At 37.6% G+C, this 23878-nt stretch overlaps 1 protein-coding gene across 4 annotated transcripts in view; it reads right to left on the bottom strand.

Annotated features, from left to right (window-relative positions):
* Positions 1 to 23878, bottom strand: part of pparaa (peroxisome proliferator-activated receptor alpha a) — a 52255-nt gene that overhangs the window by 12099 nt on the left and 16278 nt on the right. Inside the window, exons 4-7 of one of the 4 annotated variants that reach the window (XM_067427130.1) lie at positions 19168 to 19247; positions 13789 to 13875; positions 2168 to 2407; positions 333 to 490 (exon numbers count right to left, since the gene is read on the bottom strand). In XM_067427130.1, coding sequence (XP_067283231.1) covers positions 333 to 490; positions 2168 to 2399 — 390 coding nt within the window. In that variant the 5' untranslated portion in view covers positions 2400 to 2407; positions 13789 to 13875; positions 19168 to 19247. Of the gene's footprint in view, positions 1 to 332; positions 491 to 2167; positions 2408 to 7315; positions 7566 to 9555; positions 9714 to 13788; positions 13876 to 19167; positions 19248 to 23878 lie in introns of those variants that run through there. The other 3 variants (XM_067427129.1, XM_067427132.1, XM_067427131.1) reach the window with 3 other exon arrangements.

Raw genomic sequence — 23878 nt, 5'->3', positions numbered from 1 at the left:
TCATACATTTCATACAATTATACACCACATTCCTTGTTTCAGTTTTACAGAGTTTAATATTTTTTTATAGCTCTGCTGTCCATTGACATACCATTTTCTTGAAAAGGAACGTAGGGCAGAATTTACTTTTAAATAAATAGACAATTTTATGATGTAGGCCACTGGTGTGCACACTCAAGTTTTTGCTGTCCCGGACAGATTTGTAGCTATGAAAGTGTAACACAGTGTCTGAACTAATGCTGGAGAGCAGGAAAAAAGTTGAGGGTGTTTTGGTACTGACTCTTGGCACTCGTGTGACAATTTTCCACTGTGCACTTCGCATGCGAGCTTACCTTACACCCTTCGCAGGCATGCACTCCGTAGTGAAAACCTGAGGCCCGGTCAGCACAGATGCGGCACTCGAGGGCGAGAGAACCGGAGGAGTTCTCGTCCTGACCTGTGCTGGCCGTGAACACTTCTGAGGACGGACTAGATGCTGGGGTTAAGACATCTAAAAGACAAACACACACTAAAGTCAATATTTTCCTGACCCAGATGCATTTATGATATTTACACATTTTAATGTATTAAGAATGTCGTCAAAAACTATAATTTCATGTAAATATAGTCTTACATATTTTTGGTTTAATTAAGAAATTCATGGGGCAAATTGTATTTATAAAATAATGTACAAATGTAAAAAATTATATAATTAATATAATATAACATAATAAATATAATTTAGCATTTAAGGATAAACTTTTTGATGCAAATTATTTTAAAATTGTCAAGTGTGACTTGACAAACTTATATCTGGTTGTTTATACACCATTAAAGGAATGCAAAGGGTTAATTCTTTACCTCGACAGGTTAGGGTTGATTTAAAGGTATAATGTGTAATTTTCACCGATAGAGGTCACTTATTCAAAACAAAGGTGTAACTTGATGACACCTTGATTTCACAGAGTCATTGGATTTGTTGTCTTCACCTCTACAGCCGGTGGACCGATTGCTAATGAGAGACAAGCGCAACATGCGGCTCGAGAGTATTGGAGCTTTTATTATGCAGCAGATGACCGCTTCCACTTCTTCTAGTAATGCGTATTGTGGGGTAACGCAGCGCTAATTTATCATATTAGATGATTTGAGTGTGTTGAAAGTTATTTTATAATGCTATTCTGTGTGTTCACTCGCCGGCTACTTTGAGATACTTGTTGCACACTGCATTAAGATATCAATATTAGGCATGGTAAAACATGGTACTTGCGGTAAATCCAAGAGGCAACCTCCCCCAGTTTCTGTTGAAGCCAATACGGAAGTGAATTAAACTGCAATTCCTCGACTGGCCACTAGGGACAGGCTCCAGAAGGGAGCAGAATCTCATTGAGCCCCATGTTAAAATGCCCAACTTTACAGGCGAAAATAACATGTTTACAGCCTGGTACAAATTGTGGTTTTAGTCTATACGGCTAATTTTGCCCTTCATGACAACTGTGAGGGGGGTAAAAAAATTTTATAAGTCATTCGTTTACATTATATAAAACCTTAAAATTTTGCATAATTAAGGGCACGGTCACTTTGATTGACAGGTGGATAGCCATTTATCTGCTGTCTGTTAGTCATCGCTTCACCTCAGCTCTGCCCACGTCTCGCCTCTTTGCCCATTTTCTGTTATTCGGGCGTGACACGTGATGACATGTTGCCAAGATGGCAACATCTCGCTTTATCGAACGGCTTATCGGAATCCTATGGGTGATGTCACGCACACTACGTCCATATTTTTTTTTACAGTCTATGGGTAAATCAAGAAAACGAGATTTAAAGAATAGGACTAACTGTGTTGAGCTATACAACAATAGTTAGATTTCTGTTGATGAATATATCCAAACAGTTGCTCACCTGTCTAATAAAACACATTATATTAAAGAGTCTTTGAAAATCGGGGGTAACGCGGGCATGATGTCATTGACAGGCAACGCACGGACACGCTGTTAATGTGTCCTGGTTAAAATTGGTTATTTCTCTGGATTTAAACATTCCTGGAAACATTTGGGATAATGTAAGTACACATAAGTCAACAAAAAATGGATATCCAAAAATCTTACATATTGTGCCTTTAAGACTTTTTTATAGAGCCTGATTGGTTAGTATTATTATTATTTAGATTGTGTGTGTCCATATGCTCAACCTAAGACAGTGGAGCCATCTACTACTGTGTGGCAGCTCTGGTAGTCCAGCACGTGAACGGAGTTGAAAGCATCGTCGCTAAGAGACTGAGAGATGTCCTCGAGCACATCCATGTCACCAATGAGTTCTCCATACAGAGGGCTGTCCAGGATTGGATCGCCCAGCGGGAACAAGGGACTGTACAGGCTCGGCATGTCTACCATGGCGCTGGACCACGGCAAGCTTTGAATCATTCATCAGTCTGCAAAGACAAATCGACCACAAGGGAAGATTGAGTGAAGAAAATATTGTTTCATATCTTTTAAAGACACAATACCTAGATTACACTGGGATTAATGGCCAAAAACCCCGATAAAAACAAAAACCAGTGATTTCAGATGCTATGCGGTGAAGGGGTAGAGGAATAGATAGACATGCCACACACTGAATAAATGTCCTAGATGATGTCATTTTCATTTGTTTTATGAAGTTTGAATGAAACTGTTTGAATGTTTGAAAGATGTGTGTTGTTAAATAACATTGCAATCCATTGAGAACCCTATAATTCTATCCCGCACATCCCGTCTTTAGTTTTGACAAAAAAATTATATTTGAGCTTCTACCCTGACTAAGGTCTATTGTCACCAAAATTCATTGAATATTTAAAACACACGCACACACAAATATTCAGTAACTGATATCAAAGCAGAATTGAAAGCTCACTTATTAAAAATAAGAAGCAATAGCAGTTATTTAATTTTTTTTTAAACATCACTGTTTGGTTGTGATAATAATGGAGACTCAACTATCAATCTAATTGGTATGCAAACTGCAACCTGGGCTCTGTGAAACACTGACTAGAAGTTCCATTCAGAGCAACGCTAAAGAAGTAACGCGTTTAAGAGGGGTTGTCACGGAAACCCCAGGCTCAGTTATCGCAGCGTTTTATTCAGACATGAGGGGAGCGTTTCAAAGGCTTTGGCCTGCTTCATCACAGGAATGTGATCTCATTCGTCTTGCCATGTGAACTTATCAAAGAGACCGACCAAAGTCCAAGTGCATACTACGGCGAATGAGGTGTTCTCAAGGTTGGGTCAAGGTCAAAATTAGACCTTCTAGATAAAAAAAAAAAAAAAATGAGTTAAAGATATGTCAGTGTGAGATCAAAATGGTTGACATTTTCACGAGAAAATGTGTGGTTGCTAAGGCATTTCGAGAGGTTGCAGGGCAGTTATTTTGATGCACTTCATTTGCTTGATAATATCACAAATACTGTGGCTGGCCAGACGTTCCGAATGCATTGCCGGGCGGGAGATAACAATCCTATTAGAAAGAATTAACTACTCAAACGGATTCAGACACTCTCAAGGGAATTCTTATGGCAGCTCGAGGGGTCTTGTGGACAACGGTTCAGATGGCATTCCACTCAACCCTTTAATTTCTTACAGCAGTGTCAAAGAGAAGGCTAACCAATGCCAGACTTGGTATTCGAGCACTTTTGCAATGGATCACTTTTTTTGTTGTTGAGGAAGTAACAATACACTTTACCTTCAATGACAAACACAGCTAATCTAAAATAAACTGGTGCTAAAAAGAGCTGATAAAATGTCGCACTAACATCGACTATTGACAGTAGACAAGCTGTTTCTACCGCTGTCATAAATCAGTGCTTGGCAGACAAGCTCAGTATCCAGCTCTGTCTGTTAGGGGAAGCCATCCAGCTTTCTAAAGTTATACCTGATCTCTCCGCTCTGATTTGCCTGAAGCAGAACAGCAAAAATCTTACTCGGCTGTTTGTCTCCAGATGTCGAGGCTATGTGAAACCTGAACTGAGCATAATTCTTCAGCAATCGAACGCACGCAGCGTTCTCTCAGTTAGCACAGATTGTACGACAATCATTCCTGACTTGCACCTGATTCTGCCTGTGACACAACATGCACAGACAAGTGCAGCACCAAGTGTTTCTATTAAAGAAGCATACAGACTGCTATAATGTCTGCATATTACTTAATCTACAACAGTTTTTGTCCTGTTTTACAGTAAAAATATATAAACATGTTTAAATATCCTTAGATCAATATACATTTATTTGATAATTAAAATTGCATGAGGTAATAAGATGTTTTAATCAAATGTTTTTTTATATCTTCATTATTTTGTGCTTAAAAAAATCTATTCAAGATATACTCTCAATAAAAATATATCTTAGGTAAGTTTGCTGGTCATGTAAAAATGTATGTATGTAAATGTAAAAGTATGTTTAAATATTTTTCATGCAAACTTGCTAAAAAAATATTTCTGTAGTGAAACATACTAGCAAGAGAAGATTTATAGCATATTGGTCAATACACTTGTTCCAGTAAAAATACAAAAGGAACAAGCAAAACTGCATATTGTACTTTATAACACACAGTTCTGACTTTATAACACAATGGCAAAATATAAAGTCAGAATTGTGTGTTATAATGTCAGAATTGCATGCTATAAAATCAGAATTTGTGAGATATAAATGTGCAAGTCTGAGAAAATAAATTGGACTTTATAACTCACAATAGTGATTTTATATCAAGCAATTTTGACTTTATAACTTGAAAAAACTCAGAATTTTAAGATGTAAATGCACAATTGTGCGACTAAAAAGTCGCAGTTATCTTTAACATTTTTATTCATGGCAGAAACATACATACGTTTTACTGTACCTTCTGCAAAAAAACAAAAACAACAACAACAAAAAACGACAAAAGGGTGTTTTTATCTTGTTTTCCAGTACAAAAAACATCTAAACATTTTTAAAAATGAAGATACATTTAATGGATAAGCAAAATGACTTATGATATTTAGTTCCTGCGAAATTGGAAGTTTTTATAACTCACTGACAGATATTTGTTTTAAGCGTAAACTCACAATTTTTCAGGACTTCATTTTACATGTTGCTTCTCCAGTAAATGTATCTTGATTGAAGTATGTTTATACATTTGTACTGGAAAACAAGACAGAACTCCTGACGAATAGTTGAAATCCCAGCTGAAAGTCTTAAATTCATAAAGTCATGGCATTAAATGTTGCACGTTACATTAGCAACATTTAATGCCATGACTTTATGAATTAAAGACTTTCTGCTCTGATTTAAGAGCTTTTTAAGACCTGCAGAAACCTTAAAATTAAAACATTTAAGTGTTCAGAGTCTTTATATCCTATATGCAATTTACTTTTCGATTATTTTTTTTTTTTTACTTTTCAGTAATTCCATGGTAAACAAGATTAAGCACTTACATGCGTTTGAGTGAGACCTTATTTGTGTACGTAATTGTGTATTTTAGGGTGTGAATTGTGAAACTAAGAGTAATAAGCTGAAGCTACTATATTTATTCAGTGTAAACCCAGACACTCACATGGGCACACACACACATGACTCAAACCTCATGACAACAAACAGGAGCCAAGCAAAGTGTAGGAGAGATGCCAGTTTCTGCTGTAATGGAAATGTGCTTATGCAGACCAGCTGAGCCATTCACCAGCAAAATCAAACCCCACATCCCGCTTCCAAACTACAATATATCCAACACAAATATGTCAACGGAAGCATAGGATTTAACACCTCCCCGTTCACAACACATGTTATATCCACTGATGTATCCAAACAAGAGACGACTGACACGTATGAATGCACAAGAGGAATCCTAAATAAGTCCCATTAAACAAATGGAACAAGTAATGTTTAACAAGACTGAATTATGGGAAATTAATCTGCATCTACCAGTAAAAATATCTAAATATCCTTATGTGATTTTGCTGCTCAAGTATATGTAATTGGAGATGTTTGCTCCAGAACTGCTTGTTAATAAAAGAGAAGGACACACAGGCGCATGGCCTACGTGCTGAGAAGGAGGCCTGTTGTGGAGGGTCACAGCTGACAGGACTTGGAAACCAATACAGGCTGATTCACCCTCTCCTTCCTGGTTGATCTTTACCAGCTGTCTTATTCGACCTGTAGCGACAACAGACCAGCAGTTCCTCTAGGGGAATTTTAGATCCACAAGAAGACGATGACTGTCAATGTACTTTAGCCTAGTATCAAAAAAACAAAAACTACTGTGTTTTACAGACAGGCACACATAAAGACAGCACACGTAAAGCAAACAGGTCTGTGTAGAAATGTCCACTACATCAGCCAACCAGCAGTGACAAAGCAGAATATCTATGTGCACCATAGAGACAGCAGATCTAAAGTATAAACACTGATCTGTGACCACAGACCATACGAGTGAGTGTTTTTGAAATAAATATTGATTGTGCGCGATATACACACATCTTCCTAGCTTTTCTCAATTGAATGTGCAGCTGGACAGTTTGGATGTTGGTCAAGTCTATTTGACAAAAATAAAGACAGGTCAGTTTGCTTAGTGTTGGTAGATAAAGGTCATTTGCCAAAGAGATCAAAAGTGATGTCAAAGACATGATAGTCATATCGAATACTCAAAAATACATTCAAATGCAACTAACATAAACATGAACTGACTGCACCTCTTCTGTGATGAGCATGCTTTTAATTTCTAACTTCCTCTGGATTTTTTTATATGGCATAAAGTATAACGATATAAAGTATAACGATCATGTAATGAAGAAAAACAATTAAAATAATTAAATTCTTGAAAACGACACTATAAATTACATTATGTATTAATTAACTTTTTATTAGAAAATAATTATAGTTATATTTAGTTATAATTATAGTTTTATTAGAATTATAATTATAGTTTATAACTATAGTTTATAGTAATCACCAAATCAAAGTCATGTGATGCAGCTGACATGTAGAAACATGCAGTAAAAAAATAAAATAAAAATCACAGAATGACATCAATGATGTCAAGGTCAATAAGTCTCTTAAAATGTCATTTCAAATGACATTTTAAGAGACACAGGTTGTAAAATGTCATGTGGTACAACTCTACAAATATTTATGAATTATTAATAATAATAAAAAGCTTATTATCAAAAATATAATGATCAAAATGTGTACACTCACATGTATTCTTCAAAACTGTAAAGTTTTTCGAAACTTGAATAGTCTTATTTGTCTTTGACTCAAATATAACTACAACAAAGCAGCACAAATGTAGGAAAAATCATGCCAAAACAGATCCTTGGTCAGAAATGAGAACTAACCAAACGTCAGGTTTCTCAAAGGCGTTGAGCAGGCCTTTGCTTAAAGCCGACAAAATGAGAAATCGTGTTCAAATCATCACCTAAGATCAGAGCAAAGCAGAATGAAATCGGTGCTTACCAGATCACGATTCACAGTTCTGCTCTACCAGCTGCCAATAAATACATACAACCCTTCCAAGGCCAAAGTCCGAATCCACACACTCACACACACACCCTTGCATGCCTGCTTCTCTCCGCTCAGGAGTTTGCCTGGCGGAACTGAATCAGATAAGAAAACCTTAATGTCTGGATGGATGCATTTATAAACAAGACAGCTGGGATTTCAACAATAGCGGGAGGAATGACTTTGTTCCACACACCCAAGAAACATCCTGTCTGTTTAGTACATTCAGCCTACAGAGAGACAGACAGATCAGCATTACAGGAAGGCAGACGGCTTCAAACACACTGACTATGAAACGCAAACATGGAGCTTAGAAGCAAGTGCATCCATTTAGGCCAGATGTTTCTCTATCCTTCAACCTGTCAATATAGTCATGGCTTACAGCCAAAAGTTTCTGTCTGTGTTCCAACAAACTGAATATAATAATCTCTTCACAAATTTGCATAATTATCTAATCTTATAAATGATATGTGATAATCAAAAGTGTTGACAAAGCCAGTAGGGTGAGATAAACATGGCCACAGAGATAAAAGGCTATTAAATTACTTAATTTTAACGGAAACACATTTACAAGTTGACTAAAAGAATATCAGGGCTTTTGTAATTGTATATACACTATTACAGACTTCTACGATCAAATTAATATGAATATCAGATTATAAAAAATATTATTTAATTATTCATAAACTGACTTGATAAGACTTATCAAGTCAGTTTATGAATGATTCAATTATATTCTTTATAATCTGATATTCCTCTGATATAAACTCTTCAAAAAAATGAGACTCTTAACACCCACACAATGACGTCAGGCACTGGGAAGATGACACTGGGTGTTTAGATATATGTGTGACTCTTTTAGCAAGTTACATAACAGAACTGAACGGACAAGTCCTTGGGTTCCTGTCGCAGTGCAGGCTACAAAAGCTGAACTCACTTCAGGGGTTGCCAGTGCACACAAACTGAAAATATTACATCAAGGTCATTACAGAATTATCAATTAATTAACTTTTTAAGATGGTGGCATTGAGCAAGTGCGCTTAATTGATGTAAAGAATGTCGAAAAGGAGGTCTTCGCAACTGCAAAGCAGGGTTATAGTTAAAACCTCAGAAAACATTTGAAATAAAATAAACATTAATTGAAATAAAATAAAATCTAAAACCGTATTCATTTTCATGTAGTTTTACTTGTACTTAAGCTAAAATTAATACAAATTAGTCATAAAAAAAAACAAATTGGCTAAAACTTTAAATCAAAATCCATTAATATAATATTAATAAAACGTATTATAGTATATGCCTAACTTTTTGTCTCAAATTAACATGTCAGCATGCCGTTGAACTAATGTTACTTGAAAATGAAAGCATTGTTTTTTTTCCTTCCAACAAACAAAATTTGATTTTGACAAGTATTTTTTATGTTACTTGAGGGTTAAAAAAAAAAGCTTTAAAAAGTTACTAATGTAACTTGGAAATTACTTTAAAATAATAGACGACAAAGTGTGAGATTCCTTCTCAGTTCATTCCTAATCACATTAGAACTTTATTCAGAGATAAAATTGACTTATGTTAATTATACTGTTTTGAATGGAATACTAAACAACATAATTCAACACTAATACTTTTATTAAGTTATAATGATAGACGAGTAAGCCTCTGCATGGTTATGTTAGTTAACAGTACTAGAACAGTATTATTGTTACATTATGTGTGTAATGTTAGTGTGTTTACACTGTGGGAAAATATTGCAAGATAATAATAACATTATAACAACTAACTAACTAACTAACCTGATGGTTGACTCAGTGAGCTTTAGACCAACAGACGCTGTAAAGTTTCTCTTCGGTTACAAAAAGAGTTCAAATCTGATAAACTATAGCAAACGCGTACTTATTGTTTTATACAGACTATGTGATAAGAGTCTCGCTGTGAAAATAGCACAGACATGTGTTCTTATGTGAATGTTTACTTTGCTCCAGTCAAAAGCGTACGATTACAGTAATTACGGCCATAAAACCGGATAAAACATGATCATAATGTTACACAAGCGCTTTGTTTACAAGAGCTGCGCGTCTACCTCCCAATCCCAGGCCGCCATGCAGGCAGGAATAAAACACACGGGCTCTGTGACACTGCCAAATCTCAACTCGGTGGTGCGAGGGAGGCTGTAGTACTCCTCAAACGTCCTATTTAAAATTCACCGCAACCACTGCTGTCAAACCGCTCTGAAACCAGTCGAGCTCGCGACAGCGCACACCTACCGACACACCTATTGATTCGGCCAATCGGCGCAGGCTTTTGGGGGGAAAGCCACGCCCACTGATTTAAGCTCACGTTGCTGGGCAACATATCTCATTGCGAGGATGATGATTATGGTGATGGAATTATTTCACGCGCTGTAATGCCTAAATAATATCTCATTAACCCTTTTACATTAACCCTTTTACGCATAGAGATCACTATAGTGGACAACTATTCAAAAAGCCATTTTCTGGCACATTAACCACTACAGTGGACCAAACCATCCACATTCCTTCTATCCTAGAAGACTCTTGCAGGTAAAACAAATGTTGTAACATCAAGTAACACCTAATAAGGAGTCATATCATGGTTATATTTTCCAAGTATTGATTTTAGATTCGGAGGAAATTCTGATTAATCATCTGTCCACTAAATTGGACATAACGCACCACATTTTAGCTACATTTCACACTATGTATTTTTTTTTGGGGGGGGGGTGTATTTGTTATTGTAACGCAATGCATGCTACGTAATACATCAAAAAGTAATTATTATGTAACGCATATTAGCCTACTTGTAGCTATAATGCGTTAATTTACTCGTTACATTAAAAGTAATCTGATTACATGATACTTTTTACTTGTAACCTCCAACACTGCTCATTTCAGATGCGCTTGAAAACACTGATTGCTTACCACAGTCTGAAAGCCATGTCTGAAAGCATCAAAAGGTCTATGTAGGTTTTAGTCAGGGGTTTTCTCAGAGAGCTACGGTAGAAATGTGTCGCTTTTGAACATAATCAAAAATTTCCGCCAATATGGGTAAATCGACATGATACTAGACTTATGAGCATGACCACATGAACTGTCTCCACAGAGTTGTACCTTCACCGTTTGTCTGAAATCACGTCCTCGTGTAGGCCTATTGACACACGCAAAGACACGCGGGAAAACTTGAATCAAATTCTTCGCCTGCTGGTCGAACAGGAACAAGCTCATTTGCGTTTGCAATGATTTAAGATGTATTATAAATGTTTATATATTTAATAATTTTCAAATGATTTTAAATCCTTTTAATCAACTGGTTTGTTAAATACATACAGTTTTACTGTGTTATTACGGTATTGTTCAATCTTGTTTTTCATGCCCTAAGAGCAATAACACGGGAAAAAGACTGAAGTTGTCATAATTTAAGCATGAAAGGGTCAATGAAAATAATGCATTTTGTCTCAATAAAAAAGTATGTTTACATACAACAGAGGCTTTACCTTTGGCATTTTTTGCTTTTAGGGACAATGTTACAATAATGCGACTTTGCTGACACCTACTGGTGATATTCAAAAAACAATCAGATTTTATGTGTCAATGTAGATATATTTTTTACTCTTTGTTTATTAGACAAGCAAGGGTTTCTTAATTTCCTAAAACAGGACCATTCTGGTGCGAGGGACCCCATCCTAAAAATGAAAACACAGCTTTTTTGATGCACAAAGGTAACCAACTTATAGTTGTTTTCTACTCACTGTTAGATGCACTATTGTATTTATTTTAATTATTATTCACTTAATTATTTGTACACTCTTGGGAATTTAAAGCCAATTCCCAATTTTATTACATAGTGGCTTACCATAATTATATTGGGTTATTTAATTGTCTTGTGAAGACGCACACACAAAAAAAAAAGCTCTCGAGGAGTGAAAAGGTAAGACTGGGTTGGTCATAGGGGAATAATATTAAACCCGTAGCCTCTGTGGATTACTGAAATGTGCATAACAAAGTAGTTTTGTAACCACAATGGTTTTGCACTCCCCCAGGTAATGCTGCCATAATAAGCATGCATAACACCTGTTTCCAAAGAAACAAAACTTTTTCAAGGTGACATGGCCATCAAATGTCCTTTCTTGCTAATACTCCTCTCCTGCGAGTGCCAGTCTAGGGGCGCTCCTGTGGAGATCTGCCAGCCAGTGCCCATAAATTGTGCAGCAGTGAAAGGTCAGCCTGCCTACAGCCCTGTAGCTGTTAACATCGACTAATGGCCGTCTGGAGCCATGGCCATGTTTTATTTACAATACAAGCTACCCTGGCAGAACCACTCTGACTAGCAGCTTTAATATTAAACAACTGAAATAATACAATGCCGTAGTCTTATTACGTCCATGTGCAGGAGACAAGGTTGGTACTCATTCATGTCGATCGGTCACTGGATGATGGGATATGTGATCTAAAGGGACAGTTCAATTAAATTAAATTTAAATTTTAGTTAAATTTAAAAATAAATTTTTATTTTTTAAAAATAGACATAGATTTTTTATAGACATTCTATTTTTTAAAAATAGAAATAGATAAATAAAAAAGACAGTTAAATTTAAAAAATAAAATTTAAAAAAATGTCACCCTCTTGACGTTCCGAACTCATATGACATTCTTTCTATTATAGAACACTAAAGGAGAATCTTGGAAAAATATTCTGGACGCTTTTCCGTACATAAAAGTGAATGCCAACAGGTGCTTCCAAGCCTAAAACAGGAAGTAAATGTGGCATAAATGTAGTCCATACCACCTTAACTTCATTAAACTGAAATGAATGGAAGGGGAAATTCTTGCACCAAAAAATGCACCTTTTGTGTTCCACAGAAGAAAGACCTCACACTGGTTTGTGTCAATTTAAATTTGAGTTAACTATTCCTTCAACTCATAGGAATTCAATACAAGATTATTTTGACGTATCCTTTAGAAACATCAAAATCATGCTTGAGGCAAAGGAAAAACATCAAACATTGTCTTTGAAACATCAAGCGTTTTATTTCAGTTTAAAGTATTACACATATGTGATGAATTATGAAGCTATAAATTACTAAATCATTGCAAGTAGAAGCATGGGAAACCAAGACAATTAAGAATAACAAAAGATATCACTCTTTTAAGAGTGGATGAACCGTGACTGGCGACGTTTTGCTGCCCTTCAGGGAAGGCAGTAGGTTGTATAGTTATCTCCTGATGGGGTAAAAACACAACCCTGAAACCACACAACCTACTACCTCACCCTGTACGAACATCACAGCTGAATATTCCACGACAAAACAGCAAAACTTTTTTTCACTTAGTGGTATTTCTTTTCCATTAACTAAATTGTTTTGTAGCTCCTACTGGCTTCCAATCCCATTTACATGCTTGTGTATTTCTAGAAGTTGACAGTTTAGTCTTTTATCTGCACTTTTTTTTTTTTTAAACAAGCTGCACTATACTGCTATTGTGTCCAATTAAAAAAAAGTCTTTAATTTGATGTAACTAATGCTATTGGCTATTTAATGAAAAGGGACATGCCCTTTAATATGCAGTCCTTGAATGTTCTGATTCAAAAGGAAACATGCCATTACAGGAAAGAAAATAGATTACATGTCTGTCATTTAAAATTATGTGTAGCTTACTTTTAACAGCCATTATTGTCATCATTTCTATTAGCTTATACTTCCCTCTTTATGGACTCATTGCAACTCAAACTCAAAGGTTTGCATAATGCATCAAAACTGCATTGATGTGTGCCTAACACAAATCTCACAAAATAATAATAACAATAAAAAAATGTTTTGGTAATGCTGACAGTTTGGAATTAAACATGCTTAAAAATGATTTCATTGTGAATATCTTATAAACATTTAAGCCTGCATTAAGCATAAAATCATGTCTTTTAACACACATTAATGCTGGATCCTGTCCTTTCTTCCTTTCTGTTGACGTCCTCCATGTGACAACATGTTCCAAAGCGATGGCACTACGGTCACTTCGGGAAAGACAGTAAGTTGTATAGTTATCTGACAGCAAGGGTTAAACCCTCAAACTATACAACCTACTACCTCACCCCAAACGACAGTCTCTCTCTTCCTCTTTCCGCCAAGGAGCTTCCATTTCCTGTTTACCTTCTTGTTTTCTAAAATCTAATATCCAACCCCATGTAACTGACAGAATGCTGATACTGTACATCACAGAGACGATGTAAGACACTAAAATGCTCACTTAAAACTAAAAGACACTTGAACTCTTTGCTGTGCACTAAATACACCCCCTATCACCTCTCCAAAGCTTCAGTCCAGGATCCTTTAAAACCATCAAGGTCACCGACATGAGAAAGGTAGACAGTCACCTCCTGGGTTCGCCATCTGTGAAAGGATGAGAGAGAGAGAGAGGATTACTCAGGCACAAAACTCAAATACTCAAGTAGCTACATCAGCTCCATGTCTTGTTTGACTTGAATCATCTGTTGTGCTGTATGTCTGCTGCTGACCCTGACAGTATATACAGGGGTGCATGAGTGGATTAGGACGGGGGTGTTTGGGAACTGCTGTGTGTGTGGTCAGAGCGGGGAAGGTTCAGCGTGAGTGAGTAAGGCTGTGGGCAGCTGTATGGTTTACCTCAGACAAGGGGGAGGCACACACACTCTGCTGACTCACACAAGCCACGAACCTCACAGGGGTGAGTGGTTACACACGCTCACACATACATAAATTAAGATATTAAGATAAAAGATATTAAGACTTATGCCTTGGATAAACCTCAATTTTGGTTAGATTTACTTAATAAAGTTGCCATTAAGATTATTTAAGGCATCAATCCATAGTGTTTTATTGATGTTTTTACTGGAAAACATGACAATTCATTATAGATTAAATTGACTTTTGCAGAGTGGGACTTTTTCAATCTGGAAATAATGTTTAAACCCCAAACAAATAAAAAATATAAAATTAAGAAAACATTTGTTTTTAATGTTCAGCACTATTTCTAGGTCATTAATCAAATTTGACATTGATCACATGAATCAATGTCAATACTTGAGGCAGTCAGATTTTGTTCGATTAAACCTTAAGATGCTCTTTGGATTATCTCGCAACTCCAGTGCTGCTGTCATTACAGCAAAAGATGGACAAACAGAATACTAAAACTGACATTTTTACTCATTGTTATTATAATATATTAATATTGTTATTTATATAACATCATAATAAATTATATTTTGTAATGTGGAATTTTCTATGAAATAAAATGCAACAAAACCATTTTTACTAGTGGTGAACATTCACAACACATCACACAGCAATATGAACTGAACTCCTGTCATTTGAACGGTTACACCTCACTGTGTGCCATGACGACTAAAGTGTAAACCTGTTGTGGCCTTTACTTTTTGTTTTTACGAGAAAGAGGGCAGCAGATATCTCTGCTTGGTTTACTGCCTGCTATACTTCACCTAAAGCTGGTTCATCAAACCCACCAAAGCCATTTACGCACATTCCATTGCTAACATCAACAATCATTAAGAACATTATGGGATTATATATAAAAAAACATTGCTACTGATAAAAGCAGGCAGGTGGTAGTTTACATTAGTGGTGAAACAAGCCATAGGTTGTTAAGTGCGAGAATTATGGGTGCTCTTGAAGTAACCAACAGCCATAAGGTGGCGCTGTACACCAGAGACTGGAGCCATAGTTCCTCAGAGTAAAAGAGCCGTTCAGCGACAATAGACCCATTATACAGAGAGGCTGCTAAACACAGTGATCCTTATTTCCTTCAATCACCGTCTGATACATTTCGTTTATATCCATATTTGCTTTGAATCAATACTGCAGGTACAAACAAGTTAAACGCCAGAGAAACCTGTCGCACAATCTTTGAAGCGCCATTTCATTTGTTGCATGATTTAAGAACTGTTGACCGACAGAATTATTATGCTTTGGCTGTTTTATCGCTCCAGAGGCAAAGCCATCTTCTGTGTTTGTATTATACGTCTGTTCAAACAAAATCACAGAAAGGAAAAAAAATAAGACCTCATGTGACTGCTTGGAGGGGTAGAGATATCCCCGACTGATTACGACAGAGCGTGAATACAATGTCTGTAATGGACTTTGAGCTTGAACTTTAAACCGCAGATTACACAAGTGATCGCTATCATAATATTATTCTGCTTTGTCTGGGCAGGCCATGGCTTCTTGTACTGTTTTGTTGCAATTGTGAAAAATTATAATATTGAGGTAAAAAATACATTTTTTATAGAAAAACCTCAAATCAAAACCATAAATTTCAGTGAGACATAAAGCACATTCACACAACAGAGCACAAGCGTTTGCTAAGATGGCTAGCAGCTCTTGGTCTCAAGGCTTACCCATGACATCATCTTAGTGTTGAACAATTACTCAGCTCCACCCCACATTTTGTCACCTGCCAATCATGTTTGCCCCTATTGTGCCCATGGGAAACAAGTTAGTTGAGTACTGCTATCCCTAAATGACCCCACAGTCCTTCACTCCTTTCCTTTTCACTTAACTATAGTGTCTATAAGAGTATGGCTAAAAGATCTTGATTGTGAAGAAATGTAGAAGAACATGCCTGTCTAATGCCATCATAACCGATTACTGGAAAAAAAAAAAAACTTTATGTATACAGAATCATTTAAAAGCTTTTTTTTTTTTTTTTGTATTTAGAGGTCATACTTATTTTTTTAATGTATGTACAGTGTAAATTAGATATGGACACTACACTATTTCTGTGGGTTTGTTATACAATTCAGATGAGACATTTAAAAAAAACGAAATACAAATGTGAAAAAGACTTCATCATCCCTTTTCAGTTTATAATGAAATCTTATGGTATTTCCTTATCACAAAATTATTAGCAATACAGCAAACAATATTTCTAAAATTTTGAAGACATCTCTGTGCATTTTTTCCAAAGAAAGATTTTTTGAATATTCCACGAAAGTCAAATTTAAAACTATTTTTACTTACTGCTTTAAAAACTCAAACTACAAACATCAAACTGATCTATATCTCAAACTCTGTAAAAAACTTTTTTAAATTCTGAATATTATAAAATTAAATGTCCTTTGTATTTAGTTTAATGTCAATATTTAAGTGAAATAAGCATTTCGGAATTAAAATGAATCATTAATGTTTTGTGGAATAAAAAAACAAACAACAACAAAAAAACGCAGGAACAAATGTGTGTTCATTAAAATGTTTTAAAATGCTGGAGACAAACCCACACCTGTATGCGAGTGTCCATCAGCTTTTCTGCTAGAAAATGACAATAAAATGTACAAAAAACAAAAAACACACAAACATAATTTATCTTCATTTAATTTAGTTAAGATGAAATGTCATACAGTCTACAGAAAAATCAAGTGGTTAGGCTCTGCAAAAGTTATGGATTAAACGGACAATTAAAATGACTGTAAATAAAAAAACATTTAAAAATATTTAAATGACATTTATTAGAATCGATGAGGCTTCTAATTATTTCGATCGCTTTGTCACATATCCTGCATTAAATTCCAACCTTTAGAACTTCATCTGAAATCAACTAATTATCAATTCACAGTGTGTAGCTGCTAAAATACACCTCAGAACAGAATGAAGGAGACATCTTTAGTCTAGACTGTGTGTGAGAGTACACAAGTATCTTTTGAAAAGGGTGGGGGTGGGGGGGGTCTACACCCTTAACTATTACAGACACACACACACTGAGGCGTGGGAACTCTATTCAGGGCTGAATCAGAGGTCTATTATGGAGCACATGGCTGCAAGTGTGTCTGGGTGTGTGTAAGAGAGTGTGTGTACGTACGTCTGTACGTGACAGCGAGGGCGGGTGTCTCAGTTAGTGCACACATGCTCCCTGCTCTTTGCCATGTCTGGGAATGCCTCGCCACAGCTTGACACACATGCATTTCTATTTTCACTGCAATTTTTTTTTTTAAAGATCACATGCAAGCATTTAAAAACAAAAATCCTAATCCTTAAACGGTAATGTTTAGTTAATTTTTAAGAATAAATGTTTCATCTTTATTTACAGATTAAACTGTTAAAACGACACACACACACAAAAATACAAATTTATAATACAAATGACTAAAAAGGGTAAGTATCCTGACAAATTTCCGTTCCTACGCCAACCCCCCTCTTCATTCTTTAGATGATGCCACCTGCTCTGTTCTTTACACTATACATCATCTCTGGAACACTCCATTCACAACCAAAAAAGGGGTGGGGGAGGGCACTGCCAACCCAATGTGCATTTTCTGTGCCAACACACTTCATCAGCACTGCCCCTGGCATTCTCACTCGTGCTACTAAACATAATGCTAAGAGCCAAAATCATTCGTTTGAACTGTTTACTTTTATGCCTGTAAATCCTACATGATATGCATTAATCATACACAATGCTATTTTATGCCAAATGATCTTTAATCAACACCCGGCGAAAAGCTGTTAAAGACTAAACATGATTTTACTTATAAATTATAACATTTAAAAAGGGCCTTAAGAGATTTTGTACGTGTGTATGTGTGTGTGTTTGAGAGAAAGAGACAATGTGTGTGTAACAGAAAAAAAGAACACCAATTATCATTTATTTTCTAAAAATGCAAGCCTAAAATAAAAAAAGACATCTTTATGAAATGGTTTTCTTTTCTTTCTTTTTTTTTACTTAAAATAATACATACATTGTTCTTTATTTAAGAGTACAACTAAAACATATATTACAGGTTACAATGTTTATAAATTGCATAAACTGTTCTCGCTAAATTCAAATTAAATATGGGCGGCATAAATTAAAAAATTTAAAATAAGTTGGCACATTTAAATGTGTGAATTTAGACAATAGCATACTTTAGAAACATATTTGAGTTGAATTTGAATGTAAAATGTTGCCATCTATATTAAGCAACCAATTTTATTTAAAAGAACAAAACATTTTTTCCATTGAAACACAAATATGAATTAAATATTTAAATATTTATATTTCTAGATTAACACAAAATTACTGCCACATTTCTCCACATTTTAATGCATAACTGTGCAAAACTACCCTCTGACGTGGCATATACAATGCTTCGATCCATAAGCGCCCACGTTACAATTCAATAATAATAATATAAAAACAAAATAAAATACTAATCGTTATGAACGGTTCATAAGATAAACGACAGTACAACGTGATAATCAAATACAAGGCCTTACACAAATAGCTGAGGCTCAGTCACTGGTAAAGTGCTCCAGAAAAAACACAACGAAGGGATCCAAAAATGAAAGGTTAATTTGTAAAAAACCTTTTACCGATAGCACGACTCAAAATTCCTACTCCCAAAAAGTGTACCTCTTCTCGGTCACTAAAACATTAACCCCAAAACTATGCACTGTGGAAGGTCGACTACAGAGGTACATCATGTCTGTTAGGTGCTAATATGAAATGCCTCTACATGCCCCTAACGCCATTTTCCTAAGGAATCGTAGCGTTCAAAAAATGTTTTTCCCTGTAAAAAGCGTAAAACTAAAACAATTTTTTTTTCCCCGCACACATTCTAAAGTAAAAAAAAAATCAATAATTTGCTTCGACAAATACATTGGAGAAACGAAAAACAAACGAAATATGCAAAAATAGCTCAAAAATTCGCAACTTACCCCATAATATTGACATGGATCAGTAGATAGAAACATTCCAGGACAAGTGCTGAAGGCCTTTTCTACTCACTTCACCAGTCCTGTGTTGAAGGAGAGAGTAAGTGAGGGAGAGAGAGAGTGAGGGAGAGAGAGAGGGGGGAGAAGAAGAGGCAGTGAGCTTTCCACAGCAGGCACAAGGACCGAAGGAGGTAGGCCGGGGGGCCAAGCCAATCCTCCCACCCCAGCTGCGTGTCCCCAGCGCTAGGCTACACGTCTTCCTGCGGTCCCCTGGTCTGGGATAACCGGGGCCTGGCCACGCTAGCAGCCCGAGAGACGCGTGTGTCGGCCCATCTTGCAGTTAACAAGTCTTTGAATGAGGAATGTTAGCAAACAGACAAACAGAATGTCCGCTGCATGTTAATGTCCCAGCCAGTCCGATCGCAGCGTTGGCCCAGGCGTATGAATAATTCAAAAGCTTGAAAAACGAGCCCCCTCCCCTTTCCACCCCCCCATGACTGAAATGCCTTCAGTGGCTGAAGAGCGCCAGAGAAGTGAGAGAGTGTTGTGAGAGAGATAGAGAAGAAAAGTATTTCAAATCTTAGCTCCAAACATTTCTATTCAGCTGAACGCACGGAACCGTGCACGCACACGATCACCACAAACTTCTTTCGTTTCATCGTGCAACATATTTCTTTCTTACGATCGAGGCATCTCTCACTCATTGCCTTTTTATGTCTTTTGTTTGGAATTGGCACCTGTCCCAGAAAAAGCTCCGACACCGCACCGCCCTCCCGCTCTCCTTTCAGAGAGAGGGAAAGAGCTAGAGAGAGAAAAAGAACTGTATGTGCGTGTATGAGAGAGAGCGAGCGAGAGAAAGCGCGAGAGAGAGAGCGCGAGAGAGAGAGAGAGAGGGTGGCGCTAAATTGATAGAACTCCAGGCGCCTCCCTTCTCCGAGACACGCAACAAGCAGGGAGAATACAGCCATTTTCAAAGCTCAGCAACAGAAAGGATCCGTTAACCCCTGGCGAGGATGAGAAATGCCACACACCTCCGTCTGACGTAAATGCACCGTTTGAAAGTGTCTCAAGGTAGTGAAATCGCAGAAGAACAGGCTGGAGAGGTTTAGGGAAGTGGTGGAAAAGACTCGCTGAAAAAAACTGAAGTGGCAGAGAAGCAGCTTGAGCCAATCGGTTGAGCTACAGGGTTAAAATCCTGCGAGTAGTAGAAATCCCTCCTTCTCTTGGCACGGACTGGGTGAAGGGGTGGGGACTGTACTGTGGAAACAGAGGTAGAGGCTTTTTTTTACATTTCTATCTGCTCTCGGAGAGAGAGAGAGAGAGAGAGAGAGAGAGAGAGAGAGAGAGAGAGAGAGAGAGAGAGAGAGAGAGAGAGAGAGAGAGAAAAAGGAGGCAGGGAATTAGAAGAGAAGAGAGAGGGAAAACTGAAGTGGAGGGAAAAAAGTTGATGATGAAACCGAGAGGCAGTGGAGTACGTGAGCAATCTTTTTTTTGAATCATCGCTCCAGCCAGTGAGCGAAAGCTCGAGTAAGGAGGGAGGAAGGGAGGGAGGGCTGAGGAGTGGAAGGAAGCGTGACACAGACTCTGGTTCACCCGGAGAGTGCACAGTAACATACGCTCACACCAGTTACGAACCATTCAAACACAATTTACAGAGCGTGCGCACGCTTCGCCGCCAAAACCAAACTCACTCCTCGACTGCATTGAACAACTAAACAAATAGTCAGAAACAAGAAAGAGAGAGTTAATACAAAAAACGCTCCGCAGTTGAAAGACGACCATGCAATGATGTGGGATTCTGGGAAAAGTGAAGTGTGCAAATGTTGGTGCGTCTTTCTACATCTCCAAACAATAACAGGACCTCCTCCCACTGCCCCGAGAAGGAGTTGAGAACCGACAGGCTTATGGGTGAGACGGTCTGGAGGTGAAACATCTGTCGCAGTTTGCAGGGAGATATCATCTGCAGTGTTCGCATAGACACACTCACGTACACACACACACTGCAGCCACAGCCTACCTGAGAATTCACCCGGTGGAGGAATAATTAGCTGAGCCACCAATAGTGTTTTTCGATCTTTCAAGGTGCACCTCCGTCATGCCTCCCTTTTTTTTAATCCAAATTCAGGCATGTGAGGTGGTGAGGATGCAGAAAACAGACTCAAAATGTTGCTATTCTGTTGCTTATTTACCAACAATCCTTTGTGCATCTACTGCACACTCATGTAAGCATGCCAGTACTGTTGAGTGCACAACTTTTTAGTGTCTAATCAACGCGGCGATTAAATACAACTTCAAACAGATGATCTCTCTATTGCGAACGAGCCCAAAGAGAATGCAAAAACACATACCGAAAACGTGCTAGTGTGGGGCCTGTGCCTGATTCTGTTCCTTGGACCGCCGGCGCAATATCACAAACCGCTTTTCTGTATTTAGCGAACTAAACAGTTGATAAAAGCATGCTCGCCGACCAGCGAACATGGCTGCAAGGAGGGTGCTGCTGCTCATCAGGCTGTCACACACAGATACACACTCACACACTGACGTGGAGGAGGGACCGAAAGCACCCGTTCCGCCCAGATTTCCCTGCCTCGTTCTCGGCCTCCTCTTTCTGGCTCCCTCATGGCACTGACCTCTCATTACACAGACACACTCTCACACACATACATATTTGGTTTCTACATACCACAAACCACACCCTCGATTAAAAACCAAATCTGGGCCGAGTCGCACCCGTATAAAACCGTACAGCTAAATCAAATTCCAAACGCTCTAAATCCCAAGTCCGATCCTCCGATGGCAACAGGTCGTGCTCTGACACAAGGTACGAAGCGTCTACGTCACATTGCGCCACGTCTGTCGGCCAATCACGAAGGTGGTGCGCCTCACAAGGGAAAACGTGCAGCGAAATCTAACCATCTCTTTTTTAAACCACATTATCTCAATTTTATTTTTTCATTCTCTGTTGCTGATTCCCAGGCGTTCATTTCCCTGCTTGTTTACTATAGGAGCTGTTAGTGGGGAGTCGGGAATTGCAGCACGTGCTGTGTTGTACATTGCATTAAAGTTCATTTGAGGATACAATTTTGGTTTTGGGTCGGCTGCCAACTCCCAAACAGTGAGCTGTTCTGTAAGGCCCCATCCTTCACAAGGCTCAGAGACTATGATCAAACGCCAATCAAAACAAACTCTTTATGGTACTTTTCAGGGCTCAACCTCAGAGCACTTTAATGCACCATCGCTGAGATCATTTTAAAGACTCTCATGTGATTTGAAAAGCGTGTATGTGTTCTGGGGTTAAAGTTACCAAAGAGCGATAACGGCTACAGCAGGTTTCAGGTCGCTGTCTTCGCAAGGTTAAAAAGCAAAGCGGGCAGGTCACTTTTTCCAAATTACAACATTTAACAAGTAACGCATGACAACAACAAACAACGCTCCACAGAATTTATCTATGGAATATCACAAATAAAGCACAGAGAAAAAAATGATTGCAGTGATTAATGCATTTGACTTTCTGGATACTAAAATGCACATTAACCCATTCAGACCTAAATGTGAAATGGAAGCGGATGTCAAATACACAATCTAAAATAATTAAGTACACTAACAAATAATGTAAAGCCATTCGCCATCAAAGATCTTAATAACCATCTGTAGCTACCTCCAGCATATTTTTTTTCCTCCTGAATGAACATCTGGATCTCCAGCACAATCAACTAGAAAAACTTAAAGCATCTGAAGAAATGTGTTGCACATGCACATCACTAAGCTAAAGTTTTCCACCCATAATTATGCTTTTGTGGAGATGGCAATTAGTAAAAACTAATAACATGACAACATCTGACTTCTTTAACCTACAATTTATTATCAGTGCTCTGGGAGAGCAAAAGAAAAAAACAAAAAACAAGTGCCTCGATATAGACAACATCACACCCCCACTAAGCAAAAAAAAAAAAATTAAAACACAACAAAAGAAGCCTGGCACAGATTAAAAAAAAGGATATAAGTCCTAGTTCATCAACTGAGAGTTACACTTCCACTTTTTATCAGAAAAAGCAACACGTTTAAGATCTGAAATGTCCATCCAAGTTTCTGCAAAGGTCTAGAGTATACATATGTGTAGAGAGAAATTAATAATAAATAAAAAATCTGCCCCCACATAAACATGACCAAATGGACTGAATGTGAAGGTCCAGTGTATCTGTAGATGATATTCAAGCCAATTTAGCAGTATTTTGCACAACATGGTGACGAACAAAACTGGGGAACCATAGCAAGATCAGGGGCAGGTTGCATAAAATAAGACTAATCTTACAAGCTAGTCATCAAATTTTTCTCTTTAAGACTGTTCATAACTTTTTGAAATCAGATACATAAAGAAACAGTCTTAACAATGGCTATATTTACGCAACTGGGCTTTTTTTTGGGGACCCATAAGAAACCACATATTTTCAGACACCCTTTTCCGCCAGCGCAGAGGTAGCAGTGAGATCGCAGCGGTGGTGGTCTCTCCTGGGCCCCGTGGGCACGTGTCTACAGGGCTCCTCAATTACAGAGGTGAAACCTGAGGTCAGCCTCTGTAGAGAAAGGAACAAAGGGCACGACCCACAGGTCAGAAGTGCTAGACTGGGAGCAGGCTGGTCCCCATTGAGAGGGAGGGTGCTGTTTGCTTTGTGTAGGAAAAGAGTACTAAAACACAGACAAACAGAGATTAAGA

The sequence above is a fragment of the Pseudorasbora parva genome, chromosome 20, assembly GCF_024679245.1.
Source record: "Pseudorasbora parva isolate DD20220531a chromosome 20, ASM2467924v1, whole genome shotgun sequence".
Lineage (NCBI taxonomy): Eukaryota > Metazoa > Chordata > Actinopteri > Cypriniformes > Gobionidae > Pseudorasbora > Pseudorasbora parva.
The sequence above is the reverse complement of the archived record's forward strand: the minus strand, read 5'-3'. Positions and strand labels throughout refer to the sequence as shown.